Source organism: Falco peregrinus, chromosome 3, assembly GCF_023634155.1.
Source record: "Falco peregrinus isolate bFalPer1 chromosome 3, bFalPer1.pri, whole genome shotgun sequence".
In the NCBI taxonomy this organism is placed as follows: Eukaryota; Metazoa; Chordata; class Aves; order Falconiformes; family Falconidae; genus Falco; species Falco peregrinus.
The window spans coordinates 15,116,420-15,131,465 of NC_073723.1; the positions used below are offsets into that span (position 1 = coordinate 15,116,420).

The 15,046-nt window shown below is 44.3% G+C and overlaps 1 protein-coding gene across 2 annotated transcripts in view; it reads left to right on the forward strand.

Annotated features, from left to right (window-relative positions):
• The window catches only part of FAM83H (family with sequence similarity 83 member H), a 28,790-nt gene extending 14,877 nt beyond the window's left edge, over positions 1 to 13,913 (forward strand). Inside the window, exons 2-5 of one of the 2 annotated variants that reach the window (XM_005235195.3) lie at positions 5,457 to 5,917; positions 6,933 to 7,097; positions 7,428 to 7,552; positions 9,647 to 13,913. In XM_005235195.3, coding sequence (XP_005235252.1) covers positions 5,471 to 5,917; positions 6,933 to 7,097; positions 7,428 to 7,552; positions 9,647 to 12,293 — 3,384 coding nt within the window. In that variant the 5' untranslated portion in view covers positions 5,457 to 5,470 and the 3' untranslated portion in view covers positions 12,294 to 13,913. Of the gene's footprint in view, positions 1 to 3,356; positions 5,918 to 6,932; positions 7,098 to 7,427; positions 7,553 to 9,646 lie in introns of those variants that run through there. The other variant, XM_055799876.1, reaches the window with a different exon arrangement.
• Positions 13,914 to 15,046: the final 1,133 nt, after the last annotated feature.

Here is a 15,046-nt window from a genome sequence, read left to right on the forward strand (position 1 = left end):
AAGCTTTACTAAAATTCAGAAAAACTACATCTACTGCCTTCCCTTCATCCACTAGGAGGGTGATCTTATTGCAGAAGGGTATCAAAGTAGTTAAAATATTGGTTAAGTATTGAAAAGTGTCCCTGAGCCTCCTCTGCTCCGGGCTGAGCCCCCCCAGCTCTCCCAGCCTTTCTCCGCAGCAGAGGGCTTCCAGCCCTCGGACCAGCTCCGTGTCCCTCCCCCGGCCCCGCTCCAGCAGGTCCCTGCCTGGCTTGTGCTGGGGACCCCCGAGCTGGGCGCAGTGCTGCGGGGGGTCTCCCCAGAGCGGAGCAGAGGGGCAGAATCCCCTCCCTCTAAAGGCTGGCCACGCTTCTTTCAGTGCAGCCCAGGATATGCTTGACTCTCTGAGCTGTGAGTGCACACTGCGGGCTCATATCCAGCTTTTCATCCACCAGTACACCCGCAAGTCCTTCTCCGCAGGGCTGCTCTCGATCTGTTCCTCCCCCAGTCTGTACTGATACTGGGGTTTTCCCTGAACCACGTACAGGACCTTGCATTTGGCCTTGCTGTTCTTTGTGAGGTTCACGCTGGCCTGCTCCTCAAGCCATTCAAGATCCCTCTGGATGGCATCCCTTCCCTTGAGCAAATGAACTACAACGTTCAGCTTGGTGTCACCCGCAAGCTTGCTGCTAGTGCACTCAGTCCCACTGTCTGTGTCATTAACGAAGATATTAAATTATGCAGCGTGAAGAAAACACACAAAACACATCACATCACTTTACCCATTATTTAATTTTTTTTCTAGTTGTATGAATGCTAATAGCCACTAACTAGAAAGCACTCTAGATGAGTAGCTTTAAGGAAAACTGCCATACGGAATAAAACTGAACATCGTAGCCCACCTCTCTGCTTCCGTAAACAAACCCCTGCCCACAATAGTGCCCTTTTGGACTATGAAATCAGCTGCCTGTGTGTTTGAAGTAACAGATACAGAGATACTTATTTGCCCGTGCTTTTTCTTCTTATATGCAGAAACTTCAACCTCTTCAACTGTCATTCAGACCCAGAGGTTATAGTAATATTTTCTTACAGATGTAGACACCACCAGTCACTCCTGAAACTGTTTTTATTCCCCAAACTCTAAATCTGTATTAGGTCATCAGCTGCCCACCTTGCACAAATGTAAGGTGCAGGCACTTGTTCCACTCTGACGTATCAGGAGGTGCATCACAAGTGCAAACAGGAATGTATCTTTTTTAATGCATTCCAGGTAATTCCCAAGACCTGTCAAGTGCTTTCGCTCCCTGGAATCCTATTCAGTAAGTTAGTTTTCTCTTCAGAGTTGCAGAATATTTAAGATATTTTTTAAATTAAAGTCCTGCTTAGTTATGATGGAAGCTGTTTCAAACCAGAACTCATCTACCTCTAGCAAGGATTCTACAAAGAGATGCGCTCCAGCGCATACAGTGAGTGCGGCGTGTGCAGGTGGTTGAAATTGCTGTTCTTGCTTACCTGTACTGTCCATGCAGCTATGAGAAGTGTCCTGAGTGTATTCGCCTCATTGCACCCACGCAGACTTTCTGTGTGGCACTGCTGCTCTTACCTGGGGGCACTGACCTTCTGTGAACACGCTGCAGAGTTCACCTCTGGGTGCACAGCAGGCTGCCCGCTCAGTCTGACAGCTGCTGTCGCAAACGGGTTGTCACACAATCCAGACAAAGGTATGAAATCCTCAGGTTCTTCCTGAACTTAATTTCTAAAATGAAAACGAGGGCCTGTTCAGGGGAATCAAAGCTACGTGACAGCTGTGCTTTAAAAGTGAGCAGACTGGACTGATTTCCTCGCGCTTAGACTCAGGGTAACCTAGGGTCTTCCTGGAGGAAAAGGATTTAATTTCTTACAGTTTCCCTGCTTTAACTTGCAAACAGTGTAAAGATCGAACACAGTTACTGTAGCTACTCTTAAATTTATTCTGCCCATTTGTTAGGAACTTGTCCTTGTGTCCTCACAGGTCATGAATTACTTAGGCTTACGGTGGCAGAAACATAATTTCTGGGTTTTATTTCACAGTTCTCAGATTTGTGCGTCTATTTTGGAAGAAATTAAAACCACCTGAAGGAAGTGAGGAGGCTTAATGACTAGAACCGTGCGTGGGCAAACACAGGAACGGCACACTCAGCAGGCTGCAGGTTCTTTCCAAGCAGGACTCGATGGTGCTTCCTCAGCATTAACTTCTAAGAAGGAGCTGGCTGAAGCAGGACACAGCATCTCCCTCCTTTGTTCTCTACTTGTGAGCCAAAGAGGGTGACGTTGCAGATTTTCCAGCCTTGTTAGTCAGCCGGGGCTTTGTTGGCGCTCCAGTGTTTGGGGAATCCAGTTCAGGTGTTTGCTGCCGCCCTGGGGATCTGTTTTCGCAGGTAAAGGTGGGGGCTGGGAGCCGCCGCCTGCTGCTCTCGGGTGCCGGAGCGCTGGCCCGGCTGCCCTTCGTGGGCCCTGGTCTGAGCCGCTTCCCCCGCGGGGGCTGCAGACGGCCTCCCCAGGGCCCGAGGTGGGAGGCAGCCTGGGCCGAGCAGCGTGGTGGCCCTAAAGATGTCCCCGTCTGGGTGCTGACAAGCCTGCTCCCTGCCTGCCCTCAGCCGGTGCCTCCCCCCGCCGAGGCTGGCGCTCCTTGGGGCGCACGCAGCGCAGTAACACCCTCCAGCGCGGGCGGGAGAGGCTGCTTTTGTTCTGGCAGCACAGGCCGGTGCCGATGGCCCTCCGTGTGACAGGAGCGGCACAGGCAGCCTTCTGAACATCCTTGATGAAGTCCCACTTCACCCATGGTCACTATATGCAGTCACACCAGGAGTCCCTCCAGCTCCCTGCTCAGAATCACAGCAGCATTTAGGCTGGAAAAGACCTTGGAGGTCATCAGGTCCCAGCCCTGGGGCCAGCAGCTTAAAGAGAAAACCACGAGGATCATTTTGCTTTTGCATCAAATTTATTTCATCACTGGTACTATTTCTCCTGCTTCTCCATGAATATATTGACTACCACAAATCCTTAGGGAACTAAAGCGACTCCTCTTACTCTAAAAACTACCCCACTTAGCCTTCCCCTGATGTTTCCTGACCTACCTTTCCAGCCACAAATTGTGGGATTGTGGAAAAGCGTTCTGACAGCGTTGTGTGTCTGTCCTGTTTGTACATACTTTTCCTAACCATCCTAAAACATCCCATGGGAAGGAGTTCTGCAGAGTAAGTACAACTGAGGCCATGTGTTTCCTGGTGTTCAACTTGAATCTACCACCTGCCAATTTAATTTTATGCCCTTCTGGTTCTTGTACTGGAGGAGAAAATGGACAGCTGTCCCTGGTCATATTTTGTAGATGTCTTCTCTAGAGTAAGGAGTCATAGTTCAGATTTATAATAGCCTCTTTCAAGATGTGAGGAATGACACTTTCATATTCACAATGCATGCAGGTTGCACGTTCCCTCTGAGTCTGTGTACCTGTGTTATTTTCTGTTTTCCTTACCTAATAATACTTAGCCTTTAGCTGACGCTTTGCCTTTAAAGTCCATCTTCTTAATTTGATTTTCAGTATTGGAATAATTATATTAACCAATAAAATACAAAATTAAGGTTGTTTGACCACTTCATATTTATCAGCATCCTTCTGCCCTTTTGATTGTCCAGTCAGTATCATAAGGTTCTTATGCTGCTGCTTTGGTTTTTGGTTTTGTAGTTGGCTTTCATCATCACTGTTCCGAGCAAGCTAGCATTATAGGCAGCATTGCCGTCCGTCCCCTTTATGGGTAGTATCTGATGGCTGAATATGGTGATCTCATATCCAGGAATGAACGGAACTCTGGGAGCATTTCCTTAAAATGAAAGGCTGAAGGCTCAAATAGTCTCAGACTATTTGATACTCAAATATACTCAAATACTCAAATAGTTCAGAGCAGATACACAGGTGACAAGCACACCGAAATGGAGGTATACGTTAGACTGCTTTTTATTTTAAGCAAAAAAAGACAGAATGAGAATTAGAGTGGGAAGATAAATCTAGACACTTCAGACTACAAATAAGGCTACATGTTCAGATGATTATCAGTTGGAATACTTTGCACAGGGACCTGTTAAATTGAGTTGCTATCTTTATGTTAAGACCCTATTTTTTCCTGTTGCATCATGCAGCTCTGTTGGGAGTTATAGTTTGAAGCAGGAGTAACTTGTGGGAGTATGAGGCGGGAGTAACATAGCACTGATTTGTGTTATGCAGGTAGTCAGAAAAGACTTAAGTCCACCCTGGCTTTATCTTGAAACTGTTCTAGCTTTATACTTACAGCTGTTAAGAAGAGTGATAGTATGGGCCTGAACTCTTTTTCCTCCCCCCACATTCATGGCAATCCCTTTCATTTTGGGAGCAGAAGCGTTGGATGGCTATGACAACAGCAGCCACTTTCACCCTCTATACTCACACTTCTATTAATGTAACTTCTCCTGAGTGGTCAAAGACAGCCACGCTCTTTTTTTTTTTTTTTTTTGGACTATGAGGAAGCCTCTGTTGGCATGTCAGTGCTGGGGCCCCAGGAGAAGTATGTCTGGGCCCTGACATTAATTGAAAGTCAGAAGCCAAAGCACTTTGGAGTTCTTTACAGATCAGCAGGATATTATTTATTGAGTTGTAATTGTAGCATGACAAGCTTTTCTTCCAAAAAAACAAAAAATGGCTAAAATTAAATTTGTCTCTAGTCTCAAATAATGTTCCCTACAGACAATTGTCAAATACTGAATATGAGCCCCTTCAGCTCAGATTTCTCCCAACATCAAGAGACTGAAGAAGCAATCGTGTCCCTTGTTTTCTATTTCTTTATGGATCTCATGAAGACTCGTCTGACTTCTGACCATGTTACAATAGCAGGATACCCATATACTTGCCTGCATTCCACTCTGTTTCTATTCGTATGCTGAGGTGATTATAACACCCAGTTTATAAGGATTCAGAGGGTACATTTGTATACATGCACATGCTTTTTGGTTTAGTGCCATATTACACACAGTAAATAATTTCTGTAGCATTTGGAAATGAGCTTTAATGGAGTCCAGATAATAATCAGCAGAATTGTTCTTCAGAAGGGGTGGGGTTAACTTTACAACAAAAAGACAAGCTTAGCTATCAGCAGCCTTAAAAAGAAAGTCGGGCACTGTGTTAGAGGCATCATCCTTGTTCATCACATTGCTGCCTGATTTGATTTGTCCTTATTTTGCCCCAAAACACGTAACTGTGTTAAAGTAATGCTTAAGTGATTACTGCCTTTGCCTAATTTAAGGCTCCCCAGCCGTTCGGAATGAACTTTCTCCGACATTATTCTGTGTGCTTTGAATCTCTTCCCTTTTGATTTTGCCATCGTGAACCCCCAACTGTCACCATTAATGAGGACAGATGTGTCACTGGCGTGAAACTGCTCTCATTGTTGGTTCTTCTTTTCTTACAGCTCTCCCTCCCCTCATGGCTCGTCGATCTCAAAGCTCCTCACAGGGGGACAATCCCCTTGACCCTAACTATCTCCCCCCCCATTACAAGGAGTATTACCGCTTAGCTTTGGATGTGCTTACTGAAGAAGGCAAAGAAAGTTACCAACGCTTCCTGGCAGAGGAAGCAGCCCCTGATTTTCTTTGCAACTCAGAGGTGGATCACATCATACAGAATCTCCAGAAGCCCCAGTACGCCAATCAGGAAGGTAGCACAGACACCACAGGTGACAATGACATGGATGGATCCTCTGGGACTTACTGGCCCATGAACTCAGACCTCGCTGTTCCTGAGCTTGACCTGGGCTGGCCAATGGTCTTTGGATTCAGGGGGACAGAGGTAACAACCCTCGTGCAACCACCACCCCCGGACAATCCCAGCATTAAGGAGGAGGCTCGCAGAATGATTCGAGCAGCTCAACAGGTGAGACAGTGAAGAGCCCAGCTAGGGCAGAGACAAAATCAGATGTGTCCAAAAGATGTATCAGAATGCATCAGGTCCTCTGCTAATTCCCTTAACTTTGCTCCCAGGGCCTGGCAGAGGGGAAGGGTGATTCTGAAACTACCGTTTACAGCATCAAAGCCAGCCTCTGCTTCTGGTTTCCTGGAAAAGCATGTAAGATAATGCTAAAACACACCAAGAGTTCACAGAATCACAGAACAGCTGAGGTTGAAAGGCACCTCTGAAGACGGTCTAGTCCTGCCCCTCCTGCTCAAAGCAGTGTCGATTAGAGAGGGTTACTTAGGACATGCTCTTGAGTATCTCCAAGGACGGAGACTCCACAACCTTTCTGGGCAACCTGTTCCAGTGTTCAATCACCCTTATAGTATAAAAGGTTTTTCTTATGTTAAACTGGATTTGCCTGTATTTCTGTTTCACTGGGTACCGCTGAGAAGAGTTTGGTTCCATCTTGCATACACCCCTCCATCAGGTGTTTAGACTCACTGATAAAAGAAGAGTTGGGAACAACAGGGCAATAGGGCTTTGAAGCTACTTTCCATGTTATCAGTATACGGATGCAGCTGTGTAGTGGCTGACTGAATGCTGGCCAGGAAGTTATCTGAAAATGGCACAGGTGTGTTGGAGGGGGTGAGCAGGCAGTGGTCAAGCAGCCTGATAACCACACTGGAAGGTTGTACGTGACTCAAAAAATACCTGCTATCATTGGATTAATGAATAAGGGAACACTCAGTGGCAGTGAGGGTTTTCCCTTACCTCTCGCATACAGAATATGCACCATTGATAGCAATTCTGTTTCCAGTTTTGGGGCCCGCAGTGTTCAAAGGAACCTTTGAATGGGAGGGTTCCTGTTTAAAAAGGAAGTTGAAATGGAGACGGTGCAGCAGTGCAGCTTTGGAATGAGAGGTGCTGAGGAACGTGATAGTCAGGACATCAGCAGGCACAGATAGCTGATGTCTTTCTTGCATTCTTTTCCTAGGTGGTAGCCATAGTGATGGACATTTTCACTGATGTGGATCTGCTCTTTGAGGTGTTGGATGCCGCTGCTCGCAGAGTGCCTGTGTACATCTTGCTGGATGAAATGAACTCTCAGCTTTTCCTTGACACAGCTGCTAAATGCAGAGTCAATCTTAACTATGTGGAGGTGAGCAAACCAAAGGTGTGCCCTGCCCCTAATTCGCATCGTGAGGGCGCACAGGGGGCCACTGTGAAGTAAAAACCTGAGAAAGGGGAAAAATGGGCCAGAGCCTTGTGAAAGATGAGTATGAAGAAAGCTGGGAGAGCTGGCACAATACAGGGCTGAAAGCTGAGGACACACTAATAAATGGGTTTATCTCTATGCAGACAGACTCACTAAGAGCTGAAGTATAAAAATGGTGGCAGGATGGAAGTTAAAAGAGCAAGGGGAAGAAGGAGGGGCAGGAGGAGGGAAGTAACATATTCTAGCTGAGTTGGTGCCTTGTCTGCTTTGCAGTTCCTAAGGGTGAGGACAGTTTCTGGCCCAACCTACTACTGCCGCACGGGGATGTCCTTCAAAGGCCACATGAAAGAGAAATTCCTTCTGGTAGACTGCATGGTGGTGCTGAGTGGCAACTACAGGTGAGAAGCCCTGCAATGTTACATGTCCCAGTTTTGGTGAGAAAGAGGCTGGTTAATTGGTAAAGCGATGCTTCGGTACTTCCCAATGAACATCAGGGACAAAAGTTTTTCTCACTGAAGGATACTGAGCAGCAATTTTCAGGAAAAATACACTATTTTGCAACTGAGGTAGATACACCAACTAAACAAGCCCTCAAGCCCAGACACCTGAACCCAAGCTTCCTTCACATCAAGAATTAATAGAATCTGTGAAAAATATACAGCAATTACAAGGTATTGTGGGTTAACCCCGGTAGGCAGCTAAGCCCCACACAGATGTTTGCCCACCAGTCCCAGCAGGATGCGGGAGAGAATCAGAAGGGCAAATGTGAGAAAACTCATGGGTTGAGATAGAGTGTTTAATAGCTAAAGCAAACCTGCACACATAAGCAAAACAATATAAAGAATACATCCACTACTTCCCCTTGCAGACAGATACCTAGCCATTTCCAGGGGGGAAGCAGAGCTTGATGTGGGAAGACACACACCATAATGCTGAATGTCTTCTTCCTGCACAGAATCACAGAACGGTTGACCTTGAAAGGGACCTCTGATGGTCATCTGGTCCAACCCCGCTCTGCTCAAGCAGGGCCACCTAGAGCCAGGTGCCCAGAACCGCATCCACATGTTTTTTAAATTTCTCTAAGGAGAGAAACTCCACCAAGGTCCCTGGGCAACCTATTCCAGCGCTCAGTCATCTGCACAGTAAAAAACTGTTCCCTTACGCTGAAATGGAACCTCCTGTGTTTCAGTTTGTGCCCGTTGCATCTGGTCCTGTCACTGGGCACTCCAACCTCAACCACTCTGTGAAAACTGGACTCGGTACTCCAGATACAGTGTCACATATGCTGACTTGGGGGCAATAATCGTTTCCATTGACATATTGGCTGCACTTTTACTACTGCACCCCTGTATGTGTTGAGCCACCATTGCTGCAAAGGTGCTGCTGTCTTTTTTTTGGCCTTGCTGCCTGCCAGAACCCTGAAGTCATTTTCAGCCAAGCTGCTTTCTAGATAGTCATCTTCAGCCTGTATCGGTGGATGGGGTTGTTCCATGCCAGGTGCAAGATTCTGCATTTGCCTTTGCTGAATTTCATGAGATTCCTGTCAGCGCATTTCCCCAGCCTGCTGAGGTCTCCCTGGCCGGCACATCAACTGCACCATACCCCATTCTGGTGTCATCTGGAAGCTTGTTGAGGGTGCACACTGTCCTGTTGTCCAAGTCATTACTGACAGTGTTAGAGACTATTTGCCCAAGCCCTCACCCCTGAGGAACACTACCTATAACTGTCCACCAGTCACACTTCAAATCACTGACTACCACCCATTAAGCCTGACAGTACAACCAATCTCCCGTTTACTGTGTGACAGTCATTCAGTCTGCAGGGTTCCAATGTGGCTAAAAGATACTTACTTAAAGCCATGTGGAAACCCTTGCTAAAGTCAAGAGAAACCTCATCTTCTGCTGACCCCTTGTCCACGCAGCCAGCCTTCTTTTTGTAGAAGGCCATCAGAATGCGTCAGGCATGGTTTGCCCTTGATAAATCCCTGCTATCTGATCCCAGTTGTCTTTCTGTTATTCCTATGACTGGAAATTGCTTCCAGGAAGATCTGCTCCACAATTTTCCCTCAGACTGAGGTAAGGCTGACTTGCTGTAGTTCCCTAGTTGATCCTTTTGCTCCTTCTAAAGATGGGCACAACATTTTCTTGATAAAGATCAATTACAAGCCCAAAGTAATTGCAGGAACATCTACTTCATATAAGGATTATCATCACCTCACTCTCTTGTTGTTGTTAGTAATGACTGGCTTTTTTAGAACAGAAGTCATTTATTGCCTTGTAAAGTCCTCTGCAAAGATGTGATGCCAAATCAATTCATAATTACAAATTAGGAATTACGAATTAGGCTTAGGAACATTAGTGTGCAATGAGTTGCTGCCTGAGTGGTAAGTAATAGCAGAATTTTCTTCAGGCAAGCAAATGGTTTAATGTAAAGTGGTACAGTTGAGTTACTTGATGCTAAAACACTATCATGACTTCTATTTCTCTTTGTAGTTTTATGTGGTCTTTTGAGAAGATTCACAGAAGCATTGCACACATCTTCCAGGGGGAGCTGGTGGCCAGCTTTGATGAAGAATTCCGAATTTTGTTTGCACAGTCAGAACCTCTTGTTCCTCCAGCCAACGTCTTGGCAAAGGCAGAGAACACATTTGCCATGACTCCCTTTGGCAATAACATGCCTTTCTTTCCAAAAAAAGCACCCCTGATGTTCCAGAGGGATGACAGTCTTTTTCCCTCCTTTATGGACAGAGTTGATCCAGACAGGTACTTCCTATCAAATTTCAGGCGGGATGACATGTTGCGCCATACCGTGGAGGGGTCAGCCATGCGAATGTATAAAAAGGTAGAAATGGAGAATTCTCAGATGGATCCTGTCAGGGGTTTTCTCCGTTCCAAGCAGTTGGAGTTGGATGCTTTTAAGAGACACAGTTTTGCAGAAGGAACATTTGAAAATTTTGCTTCTTCCAAACAGTATGCCAGGCAGATGTTCATGAACAATATGGATGAATTTAAAATCCAGTCTAGTCATTTTCAGAAGGATCAGTTCTACCAGTACCAGTTTGAACATCCCCATCTTTCTGGAAGACCTCAGGGACTCTTTGAGAGAATCCGAGGTGGCAGGCCAGGATTCAATGAGCTGGAAGACTATGGAGAGGGACCCAGGTACCCTGAACTTGAATCCAATTTTCCACAGGAGGGCTTCCCCTTAAGGCTGGATTACGTACCTTCAAATTCTTCCAGGGAAGTGAGACATGGCTCGGATCAGCTGAATCCTGCAGGCAATGGCCCAATGGGAATGATGTTAAGAAGGCAGAATATAGGACAGAAATTTATTTGCCAGACTTCACCTACACAGAAGCAAAGCCTGGAACAACGCCTGTTCTTCCAAGACAAAGATGAGGACCAAGATGAAGACAAGAACACACAGGAAAATAGAACAGGTTTACGTAACTGGAGGATTTCTTCATACCTTAGCGCATACCAGTCCGAACCAGAAGAAGGTCTTCCAATGCCTATGGAATCAGAGGCATATAATGATGTTCTTGGGGATACCCTCACAAAGCACCCCACTGACCTCATCCCAGCATTCAAATCCCCTATACCTTTTAATAGCAAGTCACTGGGAATTGACAGTGCCAAAGAATTTGCAGATCCTGACAGAGTAGGTGAAGAAACACCTATAATGAAACAAGATGCCTTTAGGTCCAGGATAAATCCTTTGATCCAGAGGAGCTCAAGACTCAGGTCCTCTCTGATTTTCAGTGCTGCCAAGCTAGATCAGCCTAACACCACAATAGAAAAGGTTCAGATGATCCAAAAAGAACAAATGTCCAGTGAGCTGACAAAAGACAATGAAACTATAAAGACAGCCACCTCATCTAAAGTAGCAGAACTTTTAGAGAAGTACAAAGCTGTGGGCAAAGACACAGAACGAGCTACAGTCACTCATACCAAAGCTGTTTCCAGTTATCTACAAGAAGAATCACAGAACACAGAGAAGAAATGTACCAAATCCGTGCAATATAAGATTCTGGAGAGTAGGGTACTAGACTCCAAAGACTCCTGCAGTACTTACAGAGTGCATGGAGAAGCAGACAGACCATTTGGAATGGCATCATCAACCCCCCAGCTTGCTGACACATTGAGTAAAGATCCCCTAGCACACATTAGCACTAAGGTGGACAAATTATCATCTCGGTTTTACCCCATAGAGAATAAACCTGCTCTTCCAGAAAAGGAGAGTCTTATATTTGTAGGAGACACTCAGAAATTGACTCTTCCAGAGAAGAAGGAAAGAGTGACATTCAAAGATGACACTCAAAAATTAGTCAATACAGAACTGAAGAAACCACAGATTAGGACAGGTACCACATCAGTTCTTGAAAGTTTACCTAGAAGTCAAGGATCTGACAGCTCTCTCAATAAATCTGAGGAAGACTGTTCAAAACAAGAACAAAATCCAATGGAATTTTTAAGAAAAGGGTCACTACGGCTGAAGCAACTTTTGAACCCAAAAGGTGAAAAGAAATCGGAGGAGGAACCCACTTCTGAGAGTGGAAAATCTGACAAGCAGGCTGTGATTCTCAAACGATCTTCCATAGGGGACTGTCAGGAAACGATGGAGGAAGAAAAAACCCATAAATTTGCAACACCACTTCCTCCCAAAAGCAGCCAGCCAACACAGGGGAGATTTCCTTCATCCACAGCTAACATCCTGTACAGTAGCAACCTCCGTGATGATACCAAGGTGATTTTGGAACAAATCTCTGCAAACAGTCAGAAGAACAGAGCTGAACTGGCCAAGCAACTACCATCCACTAGTAACCCTGATCTTTCTAAGTCAACTACAAGCTTAGAAAGGAAAGGTGAGAAGGAGAAAAGCTGTAACATCCATAGGTCAGAGAGTTTTGGGAGCCAGAAACGAAATCTTCAGCGGCAACCATCAGAGGATAGAGATACCCTTCTGAAAAAAATGGAGAATATGCGGAAGGAGAAGCGAGTCTACAGTAGATTTGAGGTCTTCTGCAAAAAGGATGAACATACAAGTCAAAGTGAAGAGGAGTATGACACAGATGCCAAAGACAAGAAGATGGGAAAATTCATGCCCAAAATCCTGGGGACCTTCAAGACCAAAAAATGATCATACAAATGCTATTTAACTCCATATAATCACTGACTGTCAAAGGGGAATGAGGAAGTAACTTGTTTATAATGGCTATAAGCACCATAGGCAATACTCTTCATGGTTAGTAAGTGAAAATGTGTTCAGCATTAGACTCCTATGGCACAATTTGCCCAATAAAGTCATGTGGTATCAAGCAACCTTATCCCAGTATATTTCAAATAAAATTATTAAATTGCCAAGATGCTTAAACCAAAGAAATAAGGAAGAGTCTCTTTATGTTGTGCTCAGGGAACAGTTTCAGCAGACAAAGCAATTCCACTTTCAGAAGGAAAGAATATAAATAGAAAATTCAATACTTGAGTTCAGTCCAGGAAATAAAAATACACACAGACACACACAGAGACGTGCATATGCATTAACTGGAAGAAATGTTTAAAAACCAATTGTTTCTGAGGTACAGTTATCTTTTGCTTGTATCCAATAACAAATCAAATATGGGAGGCACCTTTTTGGAAGTTTACAGGAGAAAAAAAATGTCAACAACTTTTTGCCATTATCTATGATTATGGTCTTGTCTAGCAGTACATGCTCAGCTTCCGTATTTACCATTTTCTAAGTTCTGTTTCGTTATTGGTTTGTTTCTTTATGTATAATGGAACTATCGCTTTAGGGGGTGAGCTGAAAGCAGCAGCTGAAAGGCCAAAAAAGGAAACTGACATGCAATTAATGGAAAAGGACCTGGGTTTTGGATTCCTTTTCAGCCGAGTCAGGGGTTTAACTAAGCATCTAAAATACTGTCTTGGCCAATTAGGAACTTCCTTGACAATGTAACTGCCCGGGAATGATCATTTGTCAGCACATCTTTCCATATGAATACAAGGAAAGAATGGACTCGTAACAATGGAAGGAATAAAGGTACTGGAATTTTCAAGCTCAGAAGTATTTTCTCTCATGTACCTTTCTTGTAGTAGTTTGGTACCAAGCTTAAACACGCAGCTTTAAAACAGGCCAGAGAAGGCCATAGGTTCACGCTGTTGTGTTACAGTGTTTTGCAGGACAGAAGGTAGAGAGAGGCTGTCGAGAAAACACTGTACATTGTAACATACACATACATCGTTACTTAGCTGTTTGGGTTTTTTCCTCAGCTTGGATTGTCTCTGCTTGGCATCCAGCAGGATTTGCCAAACTGAATTATTTTTTTTTCCTGATCTTTGTGACGTTGTCTAAAGAGATGACAGGGAATAATGCTCTCATGTGGAACTACTGAATTTCCCATTCCCGTTAGCTTGGGTTTCATGTTTACCCACTTGTGACACTAGCTGCAGGCTCACCAAACCAGTTCAGGTACGTGGCTGATGGATGGAAGCAAGAGGCTGCATCAATTCCTGAAGGTAACTTCAATAGGGTCTCTAAAACTTGAGCTTTTTTTCTTTTTTTTTTTTTTTTTTTAGGATGCCAGCTCCCATGGTAGCAGGCTTTATATAATTTAGCAGGCTTTATATAATTCACGTATCTGTAACAATTAATTAATTTTACTGCTTGTTGAAAACCTTGGGAACTGAATGTGTGGAAAGATAGACTGTCTGATCTGAAAAAAAAAAAAAAGCTGATTTTCATATTAATACGGATGGCGGTAAAAATCTGCAAGAATCAAGAGGAATTATCATTTTAACATAAGGAGGTAAACCTAGAAATGAGAGAGTAAAAAAGACAGGAGGGAAGAGTAGCCAAAATTGGAAGAAAAGCTGCAATTGCTTTCTTATGCTTATTTCATATTCTATAAATGTATACCATTTCAGGTACCACTCATCATCTCTCACATATGTGCAAATTCATAAATGAATGTTGTATGTATACTTATTTTGTCTGCTGTTAGTAATGAATCAGATGCCGTTATTGGTGGGTCCCAAAATGAACTGTAATGATCAATACAGTCGTTATTTGACAGATGATACAGACAGAGATTATTTTACTCTGGAGAGCAAGATAGGCTATATAGATATATCCTATTATATAAACACTAGTCCTGTTTTGTGAAATTTTTACTCATGTCATTCCATACCTCCCCAGCCTTTCCCAAACCTACTTGCTCCAGCGTCGTTCTGTAACAGATCAGTTAGAAATGTAACTATTTCTGTAGTCTCAGATTACATTAACATTTTAGAATTTTGCTGTATTTGTTTAGATTTTTAGAATTTTATCTTGCTGTGTTCAGTGTAGACGTATGTTCCTGACCAGAACCAGAATAACTCATCTCTTTCAATGATCCGTGGATTACCAGATATTATAGGTGTACATAAATACTGCAGAATAACTAATTCACTTGCTAATAACAAAAGCCATTTTAGGAGTAAAAAGTTAGTGTTACAGCCTATCACCTATCTGTCTGAGACTGGGTTCTCAGAGGATCTTGGGTGTCGCATTGTATTGTCTATTGCTAGGTGCTAGGCTTTCAGTGGAAGTCACAACCCCAAATTAAGCAGTAGGCTCCCTTTTCCGTGCGTGAGAACTGGCACCTTAGACTCGCAAGAGCCAACGTGCTGCACAGAGCACTGCTTACACACGTTCCCCCTGTCATTGCCATTTCCTGTGTCTGCCTGTACCTGAGAGAGGAAATGCCTAGGTTATGAATATATCAGAATAAACCAGGCCTTCCCTTGTGAGCTGCGTTCCCAGCTCGCTAGTATTACCAGACTTAAGTGCCTACACCTGGTACCAGAAGTGAATGTATATTTTTTTAACTGGACTAGCCTTTGGTGTTTAGGCAC